The sequence below is a fragment of the Sturnus vulgaris genome, chromosome 2 (genome assembly GCF_052056855.1).
Source record: "Sturnus vulgaris isolate bStuVul1 chromosome 2, bStuVul1.hap1, whole genome shotgun sequence".
Classification (NCBI taxonomy): Eukaryota; Metazoa; Chordata; class Aves; order Passeriformes; family Sturnidae; genus Sturnus; species Sturnus vulgaris.
The window spans coordinates 38434031-38456576 of NC_142244.1; the positions used below are offsets into that span (position 1 = coordinate 38434031).

At 42.3% G+C, this 22546-nt stretch overlaps 1 protein-coding gene across 2 annotated transcripts in view; it reads right to left on the bottom strand.

Moving 5' to 3' along the window:
• The window catches only part of ME3 (malic enzyme 3), a 116975-nt gene that overhangs the window by 42613 nt on the left and 51816 nt on the right, over positions 1–22546 (bottom strand). For both annotated transcript variants that reach the window (XM_088159331.1, XM_014875750.2), the window contains exons 2-3: positions 10679–10812; positions 9143–9292 (exon numbers count right to left, since the gene is read on the bottom strand). In XM_088159331.1, the coding sequence (XP_088015457.1) occupies positions 9143–9292; positions 10679–10809 (281 nt within the window). In that variant the 5' untranslated portion in view covers positions 10810–10812. The remainder of the gene's footprint in view (positions 1–9142; positions 9293–10678; positions 10813–22546) is intronic.

Here is a 22546-nt window from a genome sequence, read left to right on the forward strand (position 1 = left end):
CTATCCATAGAGCGTCCCCAAACCCACACTGGTAAATCTCCATGATCCCAAGGGATTGAAAGCTGCTAAGCTTTAGTAAACTGCCAAAGATCAGGAACACAGAGATTTAAGTGAGCGCATAGGGCAAGCTGTAGCTCTCCCCATGCTTTGGGATAGCCCAACCCCTGCCACAGCAGGAAGGTCCAGACCACAGCCTAAAGCAAAGCTTTTGGATCCATCTCCTACCTGCCAAATTATTAACACCCACCACTATTTTTAGCAGGGTATTTTTTTCAGGAAAAGGGCAATTATACTGTGTCCTCCATTACCTGCTAGCTCAACAAATTTATCAGAAAGGCAAAGGTCTCCAAGATGTTTGTTCCCATACCCTTTTAAGAAAATTACTGTTGAGATAAAGAGAAAGGGGTTCATGTCCTCACCACTCTAGGGAAGGGAACATAGACCTTACTCTGACAATTATTCTGACAGCTGCCCAAAAACACAGTTTGCAGCTGCACACAACATGTGCTACTTCCCACCTAGTACCCACTCTAGTACCTACTCAGCCCTCACTAGCAAAGCCTTAGAGCTTTCCTGTGCTGCAGGAATAAGCAGAAGGCGGAGAAAAGGAGGAAAAAAGGTGACTGTAGAGGAAACCAAATGAAAAAACAGAATGGTTATGTGGCAGGATCAAAAAGGCACAGATAGGAAATCAGAGGGAACAGCAAGGAGAGCACTGAAAGCTCTGCTCACTGCTCCCTAAAGAAGAGGTGAGGGAAGGGGAGGAGCACAAGCTGGTGTGGGTGGCTATGGTGAAGCACAGGTAGATATGACAAAAGGATGAAGGGGATGTGGAGAGGAACATAAGGTTTCACAGATACGAAATGTTAGGGAACAGTGGACAGAAACCAGGAGGAATCCTGGATTTACTGATTCTGCTAGTCAGGCATCAGCCTAAAGAATAAATATCCTTTCTTCGTCTCCAGGGGGAAGCTGATGGAGAAAGACCAGCTTAGTACCTATTGTTATTGGTCATTATGCAGCAATGTGAAAAGGCAGAGAGTTGGAATCAGGTCCCTAGCAGATCTCTGCTATCCACATTCTAGGATTAAGGCAAGAGGCAAGCAGACCCATGTTGCTCTTGGCTTGTCATGAGCTGCTTTTCCCTACTGTATTCTCAGGACTGGATTTTCTGGCTGAACCAGAGAACTGCCAAGTCAGAGCATAATTCGGGTATTAAATCCTCCTTGCACTTTAAAACTTGACAACTCCAAATTTCCCAGTGTCCTTTCCAGCAATGGTGTGCCAACACTGTTTAAGAGGACCTCTGAGAAGGTCTGTCCGTGTAAGGATCAGGCTGCTGGAGCCAAGGACTGGGTAAGAGTCAAGCAGGTCTGCAGTATGGGGTCTGACTCTGGCTCACCCCACGTCTCCCTTCTTGCTAGTGTGCAGGAGGGAGAGGGAAAGACCAGACTGCCTTCTGTTCCCACAAAAAAATGTACAGATGCAGCTGGGTAAGTTTCCACCATCAAGGGATTCCACCAACCAGCAAGTGTTGGCATTTCCCAAATTCAGTAACCTTTGCTGCATTTAAACTCATTGCGCTCAGGGGGCTTGATATTCTTTGTTCAAAAACAATTCTATGTGTTGGAAAATTTGACTCAACCCTGATTTTCCTCTGTCTTTTTGGAGGTTCAGTCCTACACCTGACTGTGTGCTGGAAATATCTCAGTAACTGGAAGATTATAAGATTACAAAGAGAAACACGCTGAGATGTTCTATCAGTGCTGTTGCTCAGTTGATTTAGACCAAGGAGCCCTTATCTGTTCCACCACTAAGCACACAATGTATTCTCTTTTACTTGATAGTGCAGAGGTTAAGGTGGGATCAAAAACGCCTAGGAAGTTCAATTAAGTCCTACCCTGATTATATTTCCTTCCTGTGCTATGTAAATTCTTCCAGGACCCACATCTTCCCTTTTAAAGTGCACTGCAGGGAGCTCCAGGAATGAACACAGAATTAGAACCAAGTTTGAAAAAGAAAAGAAAGATTATTTTGACAATACTAGAGAAAACAGCTTCCAGATAAATGAAATGCAATTTGGTATACTTTTAGTGAATCCACCTAATAAAAACATCTAACTTTTGCTAAAACTGCAGGAAATACAGAAAATAACAGCAGTTTTTATATTAATTCTTCCATAATCAGATCGTAGATTCATAGGATCACAGAACTGTTTGGTCTGAAGGGGACCTTAAAGATAATCTAGCCATGGCAAACCATGTAATCATTGCAAACCTCTTGCCATGGGCAGGGACACCCTCCCCTACACCAGGTTGCTCAGAGCTCCATCCAATCTGGCCTTGAACACTTGCAGGGATGGGGTATCCAGAGCTTCTCTTGGCAACCTATGCCAGTGCCTCACCACCCTCACAGTCAAAAGCTTCTAATATCTAATCTAAACCTGCCCTCTTTCAGTTTAAAACGACTGCTCCTTATCCTATTAGTACATGCCCTTGTGCAAGCCATCTCCAGCTTTCCTGGTACTCCAGGTGCTATAAGGTGTCCCTGGAACCTTCCCTTCTCCAGGCTGAACAACCCCAGCTCTCTCAGCCTGTCTTCACAGAAGAGGATCTCCAGCCATTTGAGTGTCTTTGTGGCGTTCTCCAAACTCTCTACGACAGGTGCATGTCCTTGTGTTGAGGGCCCCAGAGCTGGACACAGCACTGCAGGTGGTTCTCACTAGAGCAGATAGAGGGGAATCATCTCTCTTGCCCTGCTGGCCACACTGCTTTGCACGAAGCCCAGGACACAGTTGGCTTTCTGAGCACAATCCATGGCTGTTCCACAGCCCAATGGATACTGCTGTCCAAGGTTTTCATGACAGTCAGCATCATTTCCCCTCAAATTTACATCCTGGTATTCATTATTCTAAATAATTCTTCACCCTCCTCCCTGTCTTTGGCATTTTTTGTTTGAGGTGGGGTTGTTTCTTGTGGCAGCAGCATAGATTTATGCCAGATCAAAGGACAACACATTCTCTTGTATTTCCTTCACCAGGTCAACCTCTTTCTTTTGGACAACTCCACCTCTTCCTTTGAGCTTCTCCTGCTAAATCAGGGAATTTCAACAGACTTAAATCTAAATCACCTCTGACAGGAGCGGGAAGCCTGACCTTCATGAGATTTGCTGTTAACTTCTGTGGGTCTGACATTTTACCTCATGCCCATAAAAGTTTCTCATGGTTGTTATAGCAAGTGCATACACATTTCTCTTAGTAAATGTGAGGAAAAGAGAGAGAGAGACAAGACTGGAGATATGGAACAGGGAGTGCTGTTTTTCTAATAAAAACACAGAGCTAAGTCCTTTTTCACTCTATTTTTCCCTCACTGCAATGTAGAAACTGTGTTATAGCCTCACAATGCCAACAGTGTCCATCCCTCAGATCTCAGATCAGGGACCAATACCCCAGCTCTTCTCTCTGTATGCCCACAAATCAGTCTGTGCTTGTCTCCACATTTTGAAAAACACTTCAGTGAAGTGGAAACAGAGAAGGGACAAGGGGAGGGGTACAGCACACTGAAAAGACTTGCCTGAAGAAAGTGGGGAGAGAGAGAGCAGTGGGAACCTTTGAATTATTTTGCCAGCCCTCTGAAGTTCCAAACAGGCTGAGCCATTTTCAGCAGCCTTGGGCTCCCTCTGCATGCACTACTTTCCCCTCACTTATTCCAACTATGGCCTTTTCCTCTTCAATTAATGATCTTGTCCCATACCAATGATTGTCTCCCACCTATGTGTCCTGACAGCCTCTTCAGGGCTTCCTGACTACACATGGCCTCTGTGAGACTTTCCACAGACATTCCCTCCCCTTCAGTCAGTCACAAGACCCAGTCTTTGGGTGGCTGTGGCAATGTTACCTAAACACACTGTTAAACACATTCCTCTTCTCATGCACTGGCTTCAGCTGTATCTGCAAGAAGGCTGAATGAGGCTGGTGGCAACAAGAGAAGTTATGGTGACTGGTGTCTTTAAAAGAAGTAGAGATTTTCTAAAGGGGTTTCAAAACAAACTTTCAGGAGAATAATCCAAACCCCAGCCTTCCCACTCACTTCTGGTCTCCAACGTTTTATAGAAGAGGGAATGGAGACAATTCTGTGGTTAGGGACAAGTCTATGGGATTTACACTTTTGTTCTAATTCCCTTTGGTTTGGTCTTAAAGTGTCCAAAAATGGCAGGTAACTTTCCCTCCTGCTGCTCAGACGGCACAACACCACAGAAATGTCACTCGTCAGAGCAAGACCTGCTGACAAGACAATTCTGTAGATTGACTGATGTTTCATTTACTCATTTTTCATCAGAGACACAGGTCATTATTCTGTCAGACTTAATTTTCACACCATCTGCATCCTGTTAGCTTTCTCCAGGTTCAGATTAATCCCAACATGTTTTGCATTGTTCTGCTAGCAGTTCTCAAGGATATTCACGTTTGTAGGAAAAAAAAGTGAACTTAGGCACGTTTTTTTCTGTCCCCATAACCTTTCTCCAATGGTGATATAACCACCTTTTCCAGTCCTACTCTCAGGAGATACCAAAAGCTTTTGAGGAGCAGCTGACAACTTTATACTTTCAAATACCACTATGTTTATGAATTACTCAGTGCCTTAAGACACTGTGGTCTTATGCCACTGTAATAAACTACTCCTCACCATCACAGAAGAAATAAAACCTGCCCTAAATTTCCCTTTTACTATCTCTTTGTGAAGAAGTAGAGTCCCTTTCAAAGATACTGTCACAACTAAAAGAGATCCTCAGGCTTAAAACATACTTTTTAATAGCATTGCATGTGTTCAGTCCTGTGCTCCATAAGTACCCTCATGGCACTCATTAAGTGCATTTTACATTAAAAAAAAGAGCAAAAAAAGAAAAAAAACCCAAAATACTACTGTGCACTTTTTTTGGGTAGAGGCTTTGTATCCTTACTCAAAAGCAAGACTCTTAACCACAGCCTGAAAGCTTACAGGGGTGGTAGAAGCATTTCCTAAGGAAACGGTGACTCTGTCTGTTAGAAAGAACCAAGATTCCGCCTTCCTTCCTTCATTTAGTGTCTCAAAGTTGCAAGCTCTGCTCTTAAATTTCATTCATTCTTTCCACCAAACTTCTGAGGAGGATAAGGGATTCCTGGGCTTTGAAAAGCAAACACTTCCAAGGCCTGTATTCCTTAGTACCTAGGATAGCCTGTCCTTTGCTTGAAGCCAGTTTTGTTATCACTGCTGCTGAACATAAGCGAGCCTGTCCTCCCCACGCCTTGAGCAGCTTGCTTCTGCTTCAGCACATCAGCACAGCTCCTGTCCAGGTGAAATGGCTATTTGGATTACTGGCAGCCTGGCCCAAAAAGGACATGGATCTGCCCAGATTTATCCTTGAACCATCATTACACAGCAGCATGGACATCTATGGAGGCACAGGGGTGGTGGGAGGGAGGAGCGAAAGGATGCCAGGGATGGATTGAGGAGACAGACTGCAAAGCTGCTCATGTGCAAACATACGATCTGAAGCTGGACAACTCTGCAAGAAATCTCCCTAAAGTCTGGATCACCCTTGATCATCATACACTGCAACTGATAAATTCTTTATATGAAACAAGTCTAGTCACCTTGGGACTCTATTTTCAGTCACATCCTTTGGCATTGACAATGTGCAGACATCTGGGTCCCCTCACAACCGTTACAGATCTTGTGAGTCAAGGAGAGCAACAGATTTTCGTGACAAAACTGTAGCCACAAGACACAAAATGAGGAGGAGCATAAGCTGAGAAGTCCCCAAGAAGTGAGCATGTCTGCTTATCCTAGTCCTGTACTCCTTCTGTTACTGGCCACAGCTACAGACAGGACCTGTGCTTAGAAGATTTCTCTTTGGACATGTTACTCCTCTTTTGCTCTTATTTAACATGGTTTGATCACAGAAGAGAGATTTTTGACAGGGTTTTTAATCATTACTGTAAAAGAGGTGTTATTGCTTTTAGTACTTTAACCTGTACTTTCAAATTACATAATAATTTATATTTCTTATTTCAAAAATTCAAAATACAAAATGAAACTTTACTTTAGCCCGAAGGTTGTAATGCTTATTACATGGCTTCAAATAAACAAATATTTTTAAATCACCAGGGAGCTGGCTGGAAAACAAGATAGGAAAAATGTATTCAACACAGACACCTTCCAGCAAAAACTTCATAGCTCTTAGGCAACAGTGCCTGAATGTAATTTTTATAAATTTTATGGTACCACCTCTATTTCAGTAATTCTAAACCTCTGAGGCTTAATAACATAAGAAGAAGTCTGAAGTCAATGGAAAAAAAAAAAACCTGCCTGAAGAATTTAAAGTAACTAATAAAGAGAAAGGCAGCAGGAGTTTGGGAAAGGTAGAGAACCTGCTGGGGCATCAGGAACTATGCCTGGCCCACCAGAAGAAGAGAGGAAACTGTGGGCATCATAGAGAAGCATGAGAAGAGCTGAATGCTTGCAAGTGTTTTTGTTCCTAGTAGCTCTTTTCTACTCTTAAATATACAAAGCCTGTTCATTTAGACTGCTGGCTGGATAGCTTTTTGAAAGAGAAGAACACCAGGTATCTTATTCCAGTTGGAGCAGGTGAATCTGCTAGCAGGGAGTACACTGGAGCCTTGACCTGTAACAACTCTATCCACTGGCCCCATAAAAGTGCAGGTTAGAGAGCTTTATCCTTTAAGGGTTTGTATATAAAGACTAAGAAATGGAAAAGAGGCATTGAGTCCTCCAATTACAGCAACGGTATCTGACAAACAAAACCTGCAGCCATGTAAGCATAGATAAATGTGCTCTGATAAATGTGCTGAGAGAAGTCCTGCTGGACATCTTGGGACTGTTTTCAGATGATGGTGTACAAGAGCTGCTTTATAAGCAAGTTATGTGCACTGTAATCTTTCCAGGCTCAACCTGTATAAAGTCAAGTGCTAATGGGGCTGAGAAAGATCCCAGCATGGGGAAGAAGCTAATTGTGCCCAAAGGTTGCTGCTGCTGTGGCCACAAACACACTGCACAATAAGCTCGGCTATACGGGCACATCCATCCATGCTGGAGCACAATGTGGGGTTTTAAAATGGACATTTTGAGCAGAAGTATGGGCATACTACCTTGAACTATGTGTCTTGTAGGCCAACTCCTAATGTACATAACATGCTCCAGGACAGAAAATATATACTTCAAGAGAGTAAGAGTCAGATTGAAAAAAACAGCACATATATACACTTCCCATTTTAGTCCATCACTTTACATGATATAACAGTTCTTTTCTTTTTGCAACAAAAACATTCTTCTGCTAAAACAACCTTGATTACAACCAAATCTGAATGTAGGCTGAAATTCATTCTGTATCTTCAGGGAAACAAACTTCCCACCACAAGAAATTCAGTGGTCCAAGGACATGGTGATTTGCTCTTTCCTGAAGAAGCCATAGGCTGGAATCTAGAAAAGACCCAGCCCAAATTTAGCAGCAAAACTGCTGGACTATGAGAACAGACATTCCTATCACATTGGTAACATAATGTGGATGTAAAACATGAGAAGGACGTGGAAGGGAAGACATGGAAGACATGGAAGACATGGAAGGAAGGGGAATTCTCCAACAGAAACAACTGCAGAAAGAGTTCAGTATGTGGAAAGACATCCCTGCTTTCCTGAAGATAACAATGGATGGAAAACAAAGGAAGCAAAGCTCCCAAATATTGTTTTAACTTATTGCAAGGTAAAGGCAGCCGGGAGGCAAAGACACAGTGGGTGTACAGCAGGAATTGCTGCATGAATATTGATTACCTGAGAAACAGCAGTTACTGCATTAATATTGATTAGCTGAGAACCAGCAATGTGCTCTTCTCTGCCTGACAGCACTCACAGCTCAACACCTGGAGACACAATCTGGGCTCTCTTATCTCTCCTACATTTTATTCATGCCCAGAAGAAGTTAGTGTCCTCCCCCTACACAAAGTGCAGATCCTTCTCTGGTTTCCTCATACACAGAGGAGGAGGACAAGGGGATAACATCAAGGCTTGGCTAGATGAATGACTTCACCACAGGCCAGCAGATCCACAGGGCACAGAACTAAATTACCTGGCACAGACACAAGCCAAAAAGGAATCCTGAGGAGCAACTCATGTGAAGGAATACACTGGCTTTATTAGGAATTTTCATCACAAGCAGGAAGCAACCATGTTCGCCAAGATAATCTTATACATAAAATGTTATTAATTATCTTGTCTACACAGCCCTTACACCTTTGAGATGTGCCTCAGGGACCCCCTGTGACCTAGACTCAGTAGAACTTGCTTCAGTTGTCCCATCTGTAGCACTACTCTCAGCTGAAACTGCAGTCAAACCTCATGCTTGTGAAATGCTTCGAAAATTGTATTATTTCATTCCTTTACTTTGCAAATTTCTATAGCAAAAAAAGCTTAAATGTTCATCTGACTATTGGTACATTTCAAGGTCAAAAAAATTAAAAGCCTGCAATGAAAACTGAACTGTACCACTGAATTTTCAGGCTAAGTTAAAATGTACTTCAGAAAGCTAACAAGAGATTTATCTAAGCATTAATCATTAAAAAGAATTATGCAGAATGGGGTCTTCCAACATGGTACAGAGTGTTTAATGTTGCATGAATTTATACAGTGACTGTTCTGAGCAGAGAGGGAGGCACTGATGCACAGCATCATCTATGAAGATGATTCTAGTGGGGTAGTTTGTGGAAGTGTATACAAAAGCTCAAAATCAGCACAATGTATCCAAAACCCAACAATTACTCAAACAGCATTGTGGAGGGCACTCAGTGCTCCTGAGACAGCAGATGGGGAGGGGTGCAGCCCTAAGTTCAGCAAGCTGTTTGGGGACTGTACAGCACTGTTTGAGAACAAAACCACTCTGTTCACTGTTTATAGGAAGAAGTCCTATAAAGAAGAGCTATTCTCGACTCCCCAACTCATCATCAAATGTACACACAAGAAGCTGCTGGTTCACTTTTTGATGAGGGATTGAGTTTTAGATGTTTTGGGCCACCCACATAAAGATGGTGTCAATACAAAAGAAACATTCACATGAAATTTAAAAAAATGCAAACACAGTCTCTTCAACTCACCGTGGTCTCCTGAAAGCCAAACCATAGTGCTGACAAGCCAGGCCAACTGTTGGGGTATAAACTATGGGCATGAATTTCTCGATATCGGAGGTCAGCACTCGGTAAAAAAGCTTCTCATTCCTGTCTTGCAATGTCATAAGAATAATATACCTTTAAAGTAAAAAAAAAAGTTATGTATCAGTATTTCTGACAGTTCACAGTTTCACAAAAAGCAGTCATTGGCTCACTCAGTTTACACTCAGTTCTCCCAAGCCCTGACACTCCTTTGTGCTACATCATGAGCAGGTGCTTGGAGCAAAATTTCCCGGAGTGCTTGGCCAGCTTCACCATCCTCAGTGACAGCTCACAAAGACTCAGTAAGGCTGGACATCACACTCATGCACGACCTTAGAATTTTGAAATTTGCATCAAAAGGCAGTAAGGCTGGACATTACACTCATGCACGACCTTAGAATTTTGAAATTTGCATCAAAAGGCATCATACATAACTATCAATATATAATTTTCAAGATCAACACAGGTATTTGTGACACAGAAAAGCCAATGCAATTGGTCTACAAAGTAAGAGTCCTGCTGCCTCAGTCCTCAGATCAATGGAAGCTGAGAGAGATGGAGATGCAAATCCTACTGTTCATCACAGCAGGAACCAAACAGCATCTTCCATCAGTAACACTGATGAACGATACTGGATGCAATGAAAACTCACAAAGATTAGCCAATACAATATCGCTTCTGTTTCCTTTTTAGTTTTTCCTACACACTGACAATTTTTTTCTGTTTTTCTATCCAGCATTTTAGTGAATGTATTGGGGAGCATACAGATAGGTACATGAACTACACTACCTTCAGTGCTCTGCTTTTTTCTTGTACCCAAAGTATACAAGAACAGTCCAGTAATGTAGTAGTAGAAAATAGTAACATCAGTGGACCTTTTGGAGCAGGTTCAGAGAAGGGTCAAATTATCAGAGGGCTGAGTATCTCTCCTATGAAGACAGGCTGAGAGAGTTGGTGCTGTTCAGCCTAGAGAAGGGAAGGTGCTGGGGACAACTTCTAGCAACTTCCAGTACCAAAACAGGGCCTAAATAAAAGCTGGAGAAGGACTTTTTACAAGGGCATGTATTGATAGGACAAGAGGGAATGGCTTAAAACTGAAAGAGGGTGGGTTTAGATTAGATGTTAAGAAGAAATCTTTTGAGTGTGAGCATGGTGAGGCACTGGCACAGGTTGCCCAGAGAAGCTGTGGATGTCCCAGCCCTGGAAGTGTTCAAGGCCAGATGGAATGGAGGTTTGAGCAACCTGGTCAAGTGGAAGATGTCCCTTCCCATGGCAGGGGGTTTGGAAGCAGGTGATCTTTAAGGTCCCTTTAAACCCAAACTGCTCTACAATTCTGCTGCTGGAGAGTATGGACAGCTGGAAAAAAAAGTGACTCCAAGGGAAACGTGTACATTGAAGCTGAATCCACAATTTTTCCTTGAGGCTTTAAAGAACTGAAAAGTAAAGAGGTAAGGGAGAGGAAATAAGATGCTTTTGACATACTTGTCTAGATCATTAGATTGCTTTTCGAAGTTTTTCATCACACGAAGGACTTGAACATCTTGGCTCAGGAAGCAAGGAGGGAGGAGGCCATGAATTCCCAGCTGTAGCCTTTCTTCAAGTGTAAAAGCCATTCCCTGGGAAGAAAAAAGGAAGGCATATTCAAATGGCACAATATGCACTACCAGCTAGGATATCCAAGAAGAAAACAAGCAACAGCATGCAGTCCCTGTGGGCCTGGAGGCAGTCCCTGCAGGGATCCAGACCACTCAGACCTGCAGCTTCTGGATTAGCTGTTCAACAGCAGTTGTGCTTTCATGACTCACACTCTTTTGCCATCTGAATTTGGCTTATTTCTGCAGTGTCTTTAACTTCATATGTACATATTCTTAGTGTTTCTTTCACTTCATACTCTTTTTATATTACTTCATTAGCTCATGCCTACTAGTTTCCATGGCCTTCCTGGAAGCACAGCGATCATCCTCTACAGATCACATAACATGTAGAATCATGGAATCATTTAGGTTGGAAAAGACTTCAAAGATTATCAAATCCAACCGTTAACCCAGCACTGCCAAGTCCACCACTAAATTATGTCCATAAGCATGACATCTACATGGCTTTTAAATACCTTCAGGTATGGTGACTCTACCACTTCACTGGGCAGCCTGTTCCAATGCTTGATGACACTTCACATGAAGAAATCTTTCCTAATATCCAATACAAACCCTTCTTGGTGCAACTTGAGACTGTCCCCTCTCCTCCTATCTATCACTTGTTACCTGGGAGAAGAGACTGACCCCCACCTGGCTACAACCACCTTTAGGTGGCTGCAGAGAGCAACAAGGCCCCAGAGCCTCCTTTTCTCTAGGACAAACACCCCCAGCTCCCTCAGCCACTCCCCATCAGACTTGTGCTCCAGACCCTTCCCCAGCTCCACTGCCCCTCTCTGGACACGCTCCAGCCCCTCAATGTCTTTCTTGTAGTGAGGGACACAAAATTGAACACAGGATTTGTGGTGTGGCCTCAGCAGTGTCCAGTACAGGGGACAATCCCTGCCCTGGTCCCACTGGCCACACCACTGCTGATACAGGCCAGGATGCCATTGGCCTTGCAGGACCCAGCACTTCACTTTGTTGAACCTCATACAATTTGCCTTGGCCCATCAATCCAGCCAGTGCAGATCCCTCTGCCTCCATCAGATCAACACTCCCACTCAACTTGCAAACTTAATGAAAGTACCCTTCACTCCCTTATCTCGATCATCGATAAAGATGTTAAACAGGACTGGCCCCACTACTGAGCCCTGGGGAACACCACTGGTGACCAGCCAGCAGCTGGATTTAACTCCATTCACCACCACTCTGGGCTCAGCGATCCAGCCAGTCTTTTACCCAGCAAACAATGCACCTGTCCAAGCCATGAGCAGCCAGTTTCTCCAGGAGAATGCCATGGGAAACAGTGTCAAAGGCTCTACTAAAGACAAGATAAACAACATCCAGACTTTTTCATTCATCCACTAACTGGGTCACTGCCATAGAAGGAGATGAACTTGGTCAAGCAGGGCCTGCTTTTCACAAATGCATGCTACCTGGACAGATCCCCTGGTTGTCCTGCATGTCACATGATGGCTCTCAAGATGACCTAGTCCATGTCCTTCCCTACCACCAAGGTCATGCTGACAGGTCTGTAGTTCTGTGGATCATCCTCACAGTACTGCTTGTAGATGGGCTTCACATTTGCTAACCTCCAGATAGCAAAGATTTATATTTGGGTACTGCATAGTATACCCACCTCATCCACTTCAGTTGCCTACACCAGATACAGTATATTAATGACATATTAGCAATGCAGAAGACAGACAGGCCATGCAGGATGCTTTATCAGAGCTAACCTTCTGTTTTAAATACAAGTAGCACATAGAGTACCAAAGTCTTATTTAGTAACTGACAGCTGAACTCCTAGACTTTGTAGGATGACCCTGCTCTTACAGGACAAGGTCACGTTTCCTAGGCAGAAGCCTGAGCATGTCCTGCTCCCAGGCATGCACGGGCTGATGCTCCAGACAACCACCAGTGCCCTGTGCTGGACTCAGTCCGATGAACAGCAATGACAAATGTATTCTGCAGTCTGTGAAGGAGATTATAACAGTCTTTAATTACTGGTATTTCTGCTATGCTGATAGCAGATTAGACAGCAGGATAGCAGAAAAAAATTTCAGGAGTGTCTGAGGGGCTTAAATCCTAATGAAACCTTTACCCATAACTAAAAAACTGGCTCATATCTTGATGAACAGCTGGCAGTTAAATATTCAAAATCTGTAATTTTTGACCTACACCTACTCAATCACACAGACACATGCTTGACAAAATATTAATGAGCAGCTTTACGTCTGTATAGCTTTTAAACTGCTGTTTTCTACCATGGATTTAACATTTCTCTATGACAAATAACTGTTATCATTGCCAGAGAAAAACTGAGGATATATTGTCATGAACTTGGTTTTGGCAACCTTCCCTCCCCTCCTGTTGCTTGCTCCCATCCCTGTGCCATCCCAGTGGTTGTGCCAGTAAAAGCATGGTCACATGGTTAATCAGCAAGAGGAAGTACCTGGCTTAAAAATAACCACATCACTTGATCTCAGAGCAGCTCCCCTGGCTGATGATACCACAGATGGCTCTACAGACATTGGCAAACCTGGGCACAGCCACTGGGCACATATATCTGTGGGAATGAACTGCTGGAAGAGCTGTTCACTCAGAAATGGTGCAGACGCTGGCAAAAATGTTTGTCAAACTATCAGCAATTCCAAGGAACCTGTGCCAGGACAGAGGGAAGGACTGAAACTAATTTTCCTGTTTGCCAGATCCATGCTTTGTACATACATACTGTGCCACTCCTTTCATTAGTAAAACGTGCACTAGCACAAATTAAAAGAAAATAAAGTCTTCATATATTTTAGTAAAGTTATTCGGCCTCCAGGATAGCTGAAAATAATCTTTATCTCACAAGCTTTTCATAGGATTTTTTTTCTGCTCTGAATCAGGACAGAGTAAAGTATTTTGAAATATCTTCGCTGTAAGAGCATAGCAGAGAGAAACTGCTCCTCTTCCAGCCAGCAGATGAGGACTCAGCAGTTGCCTGGGAGGCAGGAGGCCAGGATTTTGCTGCCAAGCCCAGAAACAGCATTGAGGTCTCCATGGTTGTTGTTGAATGTTGTACCCTGGACATGCCTGTTTCTGCTGAAATACCTGATATTTCTGACCTAAATTTCCTTCCTGAACAAGAAAAACTTTCCCCTAAATGAATTTCATAGCAGAACTGGCACATTCCCACAAGATAAAGTTTGAGCTTTTCTAAGTCATCATTTCTGAATTAAAAAGAGGCAAGAAGTTTTCTGATGAGAACTTGTAATCATCTGCATTCTCCAGGCTGGAGACTTCTGAAATACTACACTAAGATCAACACTGGACATGAGCTCTGCATCAGTATTTGGCTTTACATTGCCAATATTATATCACAGCAGGGAAAATACAACTCTTGTGAATGTCAAAGTTTATCTACAGTGAATGGGTAAAAAAGAATACCATTTCAAACCATTTACTTTCTGTGACCTTTGCACATGGAGGACAGATAATGGGAGACAGAAATACGTGTCATTAAATACTCCACTTATTTGCCTAGAGAAAGAAACATCAAAGATTGGCCAGTCAGGGTATCAGACCTGTCCCCTGCTCATACCCTAGAACAGAAATGAAGCTCACAAACACAGTAAATCAGCAGTGGTTACTCTTCTGAAAAGAGTAGAAAAGGCAGAAACACAGTATCCTATGCATTTCTGCATTCAACCACTGAAAATCTACTTGTGGTAATTTTTCAATTGGAAATAAAGTCCTTTCAGTGATTTTCCACACAACAAAACAGTGAGAAGTTTTACTATTTTATCAAATAATCATATTTCCAATACAAGAAAAACTTTCTGTATTTTGGCTCATTTCTATTCAAAATAATACCACGGTGCCTTACAGAAACAACAGTCTGAATGGCCACTATAGTAACCTGTTCTTGTTTTCTGGGTTGGGCTGTGCCTGAATGACATCTCCAACCAACCTGCAAGACCAGGAGTAGCTCCAACTGTTTAAACACAACCATAGCTGTGCTTTTAATAGTCCAAGGCTAAGCATGGCAATAGTTACACACCACACCTCTTAACTCACGCAGTTCTGCATTTACTGCAGTTCTGCATTTATCTGAACCTTATACCAGTATAAGCATCTTCAAACTGGAGCAATCATAAACACGTGTGATGAGGAACTTGCTGCTTTCACAACCACTTAAATCTCCAAAACCCTTTTCAGTATAGAGCTGGTCCATCATGCAGTGCCTCTGTGGCGGGGCTGGGAGTGGAACAGAAATTGCCAGCTCCAACATTAAGGCTGCTTTCTGAAGCTTCTGGGAAGGCCTAGGAGCAGGACCCCATGGTGAGGTGGTTATATTCACTGAAACAGCACAGCGTGAAATGAATCTGGAAACACATTCTGCCCCAGATCAAAAGCTCAAATTCACTGAGGTATTGCTATGTTTAAGATTAAAGCTTTTAGCCTTAGATTTTTTATTAAGACTGCCTGAAAGCCATATTGTACCTCTCTTTTTCTGGTCTTGAAAGGTCTAATGATTAGATGATGAGCCACAACCTTGCAGAGCTGAAGTCAGGTGCTCCAATTCAATTTTAAATGTATTGGAAATGAGTTGGCATGGAGAAGGCAGATGCCATGTCACTAACCAAAAACAAAGGCAAAAATATCAGCTGCCCACAAGACTTCACGCTACACAGAGGCTAAGTGAGGGGTTTTGTTCTGAAAAAGGCTTACTGCAAATAACCTCAAATGCTTCTGTTTTCTTATTGCTGACAGCAGTGAGTCTGTTAGGTGGCAGGTCCCTCTCTGCAGTTCAATCCCATAAAAGCCACTTATTTTGGAAACTGAAGGGTGAAGCAAATTCACAGATAATGATTAGTTTTATCACTGCCTGCATTTTCTAGCAGTGAGAAAGGGGTGTTTCACTCAAGGCTGGATGCAAGCAGGGGGGATGCTGGCAAGGCTTCTGTTTATAATTTACTCATTATAGATGAGTCTTCTGTAGGTGGGAATAAGGGCACAAATCATAGTCCCTATGGTATCAGAAAACTGTTTTTAATGTAATGGGTGCCTAATCAAGGGCGGAATTACTCTTTACCTAGTGTAGAACATCCATAGTCCAGTTTCCAGCTCCTGAGCATCTTTTTGGAGCAAAGCCTTGGCTTACTGCATCTATCCATATCTCTGTGCTCTAGAGAGCAATGAGCAGCCACAGCACAGGGAGGGCTGTAGGACTTCTTGGATGACCAGGCCAAGGGGTTCATGCAGTTTATACAGTCCCAGACCATTGCCCTCTGTGATGCTGGGACTCCAGCTGCATTCTTAGGACTTTGGGACCACATCCTTCATCCATGCAAGTGACAGCTGGTTTGGCAGTCTCTGAGCTGAGTAAACAAGTGAACATCTCCAACCCTTTGGCAACAGTCCCAGGAACTGGGAACTTCTTAGTCTGACTAGAGCAGAGTGCTGGAAGGGAACACCGGGGAAATACAGACACACAGGGATCACCACTGCAGGCTGCAAGAGCAGGTGCATTTAATCTACTTCTCCTTTACAATTACTATGTTAACAGCCAGGCTAGGCAAGACCTAATAGGGAACTTAACAAGCTTATTCTATACAGATTTTTCCTGTAATGTGTTCTCCATAGATATTTGCACCTGTCCAGTTTTATGGTAGGGATGTACTTTGACTATCTGCAAGCAAAAATTCCTCCCATAAGGGGTCAGCACCAGAAGATAAATTAATTCCCACTGAGACTGCACATGAGCTGAGAAGCAGAGCAACAGCAGAAAACATCCATTTTCTACACAAAGAAAGATTTTTCTAGAGAGATCAGATCCTATGGTGACCTCCTTGACTCCAACTGACTTGATAAGCTTCTTCACAGTGCTTCTTCTCAGCTACTCAAGCTTCTCTTCCTGGTGTGGATGGACTGACAGGCACTGTACTCCACCCTGGAAAAGCTGTATTGAAAATATTATTTGCAAGAAAAGAGTAAAGGAGGGACATCAGAGGGGCAATTCTTTATTTTTGCCTTTTAAAAGTCTTGTAGCTTCATATTACCTTTAATTTGGATGTGTTTGTGCTCTTAAGCTTAGGAAAAACCCAAACCTGTGATGCTTTGGGGTATGGGGAAGACATCTCTGAATCCTGGAAAGAAGAATCCCCTCTTTGTCTTCTCAGCAGTTATTGCTGGGCACACCTTTTGTTGACTGTGATTTACAAACTCTTCTCACAGTGTCTATTCCTCTTTCTGAGTTCACAGTTACTAGTTGAAAAATCCCTCATTCTCAGCCATCCTCTTTGTGACAAAATGATATAGTAGTGGATTTCTAATCCTTTCATATTGTTCTTCCTTCCTCTCCCACAGAGCCTGGGAACACTATTAAAAATTCTATGACAAAGATAATTAAGCAACTCAACTTTGTGTTTGTTTTAGTTCCTGAGGGAACCATCTTTAATGAGATCCTCTAATTCAATTACAACATTAAGTTGTCCCTACTATTAATGAGGTTTTACCAGTAACTCTTTTGTTTTGTGCAAGTAACTTTTTTTCACTGGATTACATTTCTATTATTCTTCTCAGTGACTTTTGGTTTACACCAATGTAAGAGTGAGCAGAACAGGAACACGACAAAGCCCCTGTGCCAGAGGGATCTGATCCTGCACAGATTAATCTCACAGAAGTAAATGCTTTCCTGGTGGGGACATTCCTTGTGCAAGATGTCACAGGGTCCCAGGCAAAAAGCAGCAAAACTGTGCCATTCCCACGTGTTGCAGGAGGTTTTATTCAATAAATAAAACTCAAAAGACAAATGTCTTCAGGGATTTGTTCATTAACCCATAGGAAGAACTGCAGTGCTAAACTCCTCAAGCCCTGCACTGTGATTTCAGATTGCAGCGAAGTTATATACCAAAGTTAGTAGAGAACTCATTATGATTTCCTGAGGTTTGTCAGTCTCCAGGGCAGCAATTTGTCCTCTATATTAAAAAAATATTCTATATGCTAGAGACTTTGTGTTTTATCTGCAAATAAGTTTCTGTTGCATCGAGAGAAACAGATTTTTAAAAGATGAATGAGACAAAATTCCCTAAAGAACAGCTTGTTTGGCATACTTGCTTCTTCCCACAAAAGCAATGTTAAGATCCTCACAAAGTTCTAGCCAAGATAATGGGAATATTTCTTTGGCTCTATGGAGGGATAGGTAAGTCTGACTTTTCTTTTGATTTTGACTAGATTCACAAATGTGTTTACATGCATGATGTGTCTAAATACAATCTTCAGTGTCTTTTGGTAAAGGAGAAGAGTAAAATCACTTCAGGGAGAACAAGACTGCAGAAAAACAGAAAAATTGCATATACAGAAAAACTAGATGGAATGGGGAAGAAAAACCCCAGAGAAATCCTGAGAAATTATTAGGAGCAATAGAGCAGTGCAGAATTCCAAATGGTGTGGGACACATGGTGCATGCAAACAACAGAGTAGAAGGCCATTCCTGCCTGGATCAGCCTAAATTGTGAAGCACTTGCTGGTTTCCTTCTCCTGTGTAGCAAAATATCGTAGATAAGGGTGGCCTGATGGAGTAAGCAGTAATGAGGACATCAGGTTTTGGGCTACTGCCAAGCTGTTGAGCTGAACCCTGAGGCAAACCCCAAATTCTCTGTCCCTTATCAAAAGTATCCCATGGAATCTTGGCACACAGATTCTTGTGGGTTGCCCTTCCTAACTCCAAAGCAAATGAAGACTCCCTGGTGTCTCCTCTACTTCATTCCCAGTCTCCCTAAATTATTCCACATGAGTTTTACACCTACAACTGTCACAGCTTTTCATGCCAATTAGTGAGTGAAATGAGCTAGTCCAGGACAGAAATGGGAAGCTCATAGTCCACATGTCTATGTCCCAGGTAAGGGGGAAGCTATTATTTCTTCTCATGAGGAAAGAAGGCAGGGTAAAATCAGGTTCTGCAGGCAGTTTGCCAAGCACTAACCTAAATATTTCAGTTACTGTGATTCTTAAGACACACTTTTCTCCAAAATATAATGTTGCCACTAGACAGGAAGAATTCAGCATAAATGACAATGCTTGCATTCCTAAGCCTGTGAAAACTAGCCATCATTATCAATTTGAAAGAGCAAGTATGTCTGAGAAGAAAGATCAAGGCAATCCTAAGGTTTAAATGTGATCCAAACCATTGAGAAAACAGTTTTAAAAGCCAGTTTTACAATGTCTGGTAACTTGTCCCATTGTACGTGCAGCTGATGATGTGAATTGTGGTTGCATACAATTTGTGTCTGGTGCTATTGAGAGCACTAACTTCCTTTTGAGATCCCTTTTGAGTAAACCAAATAAAATGAGACTTGTGCACTTACTGCTTGCTCACAAACTGCACCATGCTGTAGATCTGGAGGGTGGGAGACTCTGCAATTTGTATCTCTTTTGCTATTGCCACTCCAGCAAATGGGGTTGCTCCAAAGGTAGGCTGGAGCTGGACTACAGTTCATGGATGGCTGCTGATGTTGTATTTGTATTTGTATGGTTAAACATCACTGAAAAGCACTGTCTTGGCCATACAAGTAGCTGTTTCACAAGAAAATAGTTTGGATGGAAGCTGAATCTGAATGAAACCAAGAGAAGTTTTGTTACTGACTTTACCAGAGATGTTTTCTTCACTCTAGCATTCCTATGTCCTTGTCACTGTCCTCCTTCACATGCTGCTTCTACCAAAGCTCTGTAGAAAGGAACCTTAGCAGCAGCTTCTTGAGCAGTACCAGATGTTCTTTGCACATCCTTGTCTAATCCAGGAGAAGCAGGCTCGGCTCCTGAACCACAATTTTGATAGCTGTGCATGGTGATCTAACATATGTCAGCTTCAGAACATTTCATATGCTTACAAAACATTCAGATACCCTCCCAGATAAAGGATTCTAGAGAAAGGCAATGTTTTCTTTTAAAAATTAGGAATAAGAGAAACAGACAAGGCTCCAACTAAGAAATCTGCCATCTTAGTAAAACAAACCCATTAGAAAAAACACCTTGAGCTCTCATTTAATGATACATCCACCACTTGAAGGCAACTAAACATGCAGGTAAATACAGAGCACCCCACAGGAAATCTGTGTGAGCCTCCATTTCCTATTTGAGTAATTTGCACAACTTTTGTTTTTCTCTCGCTGCTTCTGCAGTCCTGCATGTCAAGGTGGACTTCAACCCAGCAGCTTTCTCTGCTGGGGCTCAGCAGAGAAACACTATCCCCCAGAGCAGTGCCCACTGGCCCTGGGACACACCAGAGGCATACAGCAATCTCAAGAGTGTCTAGCTTCCCTTTGGAGATCTTCATGCACTCCTCATTTGGCAGCTCACCTTAGAGTGTAGCTGTGCTCTGTGCCATGGTGGTATTTTTCTTCCCACTTCTCAGCCTTCCACAAACTTAATTCTCCAGTGGTTTTGTCTCTTTACTTTCCTCTCTTTACTCTAGCATCTACGGCTACATTTCACAAAACCCTTTTTAAGACTGACAGGTAGCTAGAAGTGTATATATATATACACACATATATATATATACATTTATTTGTATGTGTATGTATCCATATACACAAAAACTTAGCTGCAGTGCATGTTCTTTTCCAATCCAGCCTCCAGCCAGTCCCAAAATGATCTCCATGCTGACCTCAGAGGCCTGTCGCTTTGCCAAGCACATGTTTTTCCTAAGCACACATGGGCCATCTAACTGTCCAAACTACTTTTGGCACCACCAGGAGAGTAGCTGGCCTATCAGGACTACCTCTGACTCATCCCCTTGTCCTCCTTGTCTGAACACTTTACTTCAAAATTTTATTCCTTTTAATGCATAGAGGAAAAAGGAAGATGCATGAAGTGCTCACATACATGCAGTCTGACCCTCTGTCTCCAGCTCTCATCACCTTGGTGTGCAGTCTCCCTGCTATCTTTGTTTACTGACAACTCTATGTGAGCTGTTGCTAAATTCTGTGCAGTTGAATGCTCAGCACTTGGCACACTTGTCCCTGATATGAAGCATCTGGGCTGCAATTTTGACAGTAACACAATACAAAATGATACATCCTTTCTATCAAACTTCCCCTTCCAAATATTCTTCCAATTATACAGTCCTTTTATTTTCCACTTTCTTTGCTCCTCAAAATTTCAGTTCTATTATTTCCATATGGTGTGAGTACACTATGTCCAAATATTCCAGGTGACAAAATACCACTAATTTCATACCAGTGCTTTAATTTTTATCACTTTCTTGAGACTGAGCTCAACCACATCAAGTTTCAAAAGGACACACTACTCTATAAACTATAAATCAAATACCTAATAAAGTTCCTGAGATTTTTAAAAAAGAAAGTTCAAAAATGAAACTCCCATCTTCCTCTTCCAACTGTTTTTAATCAAGGACAGTATGAAAGAAGTTATCCAAGTTCAGAATGAAAAAAGAGAAAGCACAATTACTCGGAGATGAAATTTGAAGATTAAACCCCTTTTGATTCCTTGAGCTCTCTTACAAACATTTCTGTGGAACAGCAATTGCAGCAAGATGTTATGAAATATTTATGTCAGTTTGTAACATGCGTGACCACATGTTGGTCAAGACAGCTGAACTGTTCATTATTGCTAGGAAGCTGTAAATCACCCCTCTGGCAAACCTTCACATGAGTTTCGAAATAAATTGGTTCTGTTCTTTATCCCATTAGATGCTATAGCTTAAAATGCAAACAATATTATTGTTGGCATGTTTGCTGCCTGTCCACCTCGGCTCAATTACTCCAGCCTGTCATAGCTTTAACAAGTATTGTCCAAGGCCAACGCAGTGGTTTCCTTCCTCCAGCAGAACATCTACTCCTCTATACCTGAAACAATTTGGCTAAATAAACAAAGATGAAGCGTGACTGAAGTAAGGGTAACAAACAGTCCAGGCTCTTTGAATACACAAATGTTATCCCAAAATAATTTGATATATGGGTGATCAGGTAAAGATTATGATTAAAGCATTGATTTCAGTCATGCACCTCAGTTAGAAGACACCAATCAAACCTCCAAACTTGCTATTCAAAGTGGGGTTTCAACTTAATAATATCTGCCTTGCTAAAAAGGGATATTGTGGTGGGGGGAGCATTGGAGGTAGAGCCAGAGTCTGCAAATACTGGGAATGCTGACATGATGTTCACTTGTGGCCTGCCATGAAAGACCTGTAGGCAGGGCATATCTTTGGGAATAGACCCCTCAAACTCAGGTTTGAGGCCAAGGTTTTGATTCTCCTCTGCCTGGCACCACAGTAATGGAGCAACATCAGAGTAAAATAAATGTAAAATGATTTTTAACTTCTCAGTGTTTGAAATAAATGATGGTCTGGATAGTCAGAGCTGAAAAGCTGGATGGAGACCTTATATTGATCTTTAAAAATAAAAAGGGCACTTATAGGAAGGATGGGGACGGAAGTTTTAGTAGAGCATGCTATGATAGGACAAGGGTTAGTGGTTTTAAACTGAAAGAGGGTAGGTTTAGATTGGACATAAGGGGGACTATTCTAGAATAACATTAATATTTTTTTAAAAGGGCATGTAGCGATGGGACAAGAGGGAATGGCTTTAAACTGAAAGAGGGCAGGTTTAGACTAGATACTAGGAAGAAATTATTTCCTGTGAGGGTGGTAAGACACTGTAAGAGGTTCCTCAGAGAAGTTATGGATGCCCCATCCCTGAAAATGTTCAAA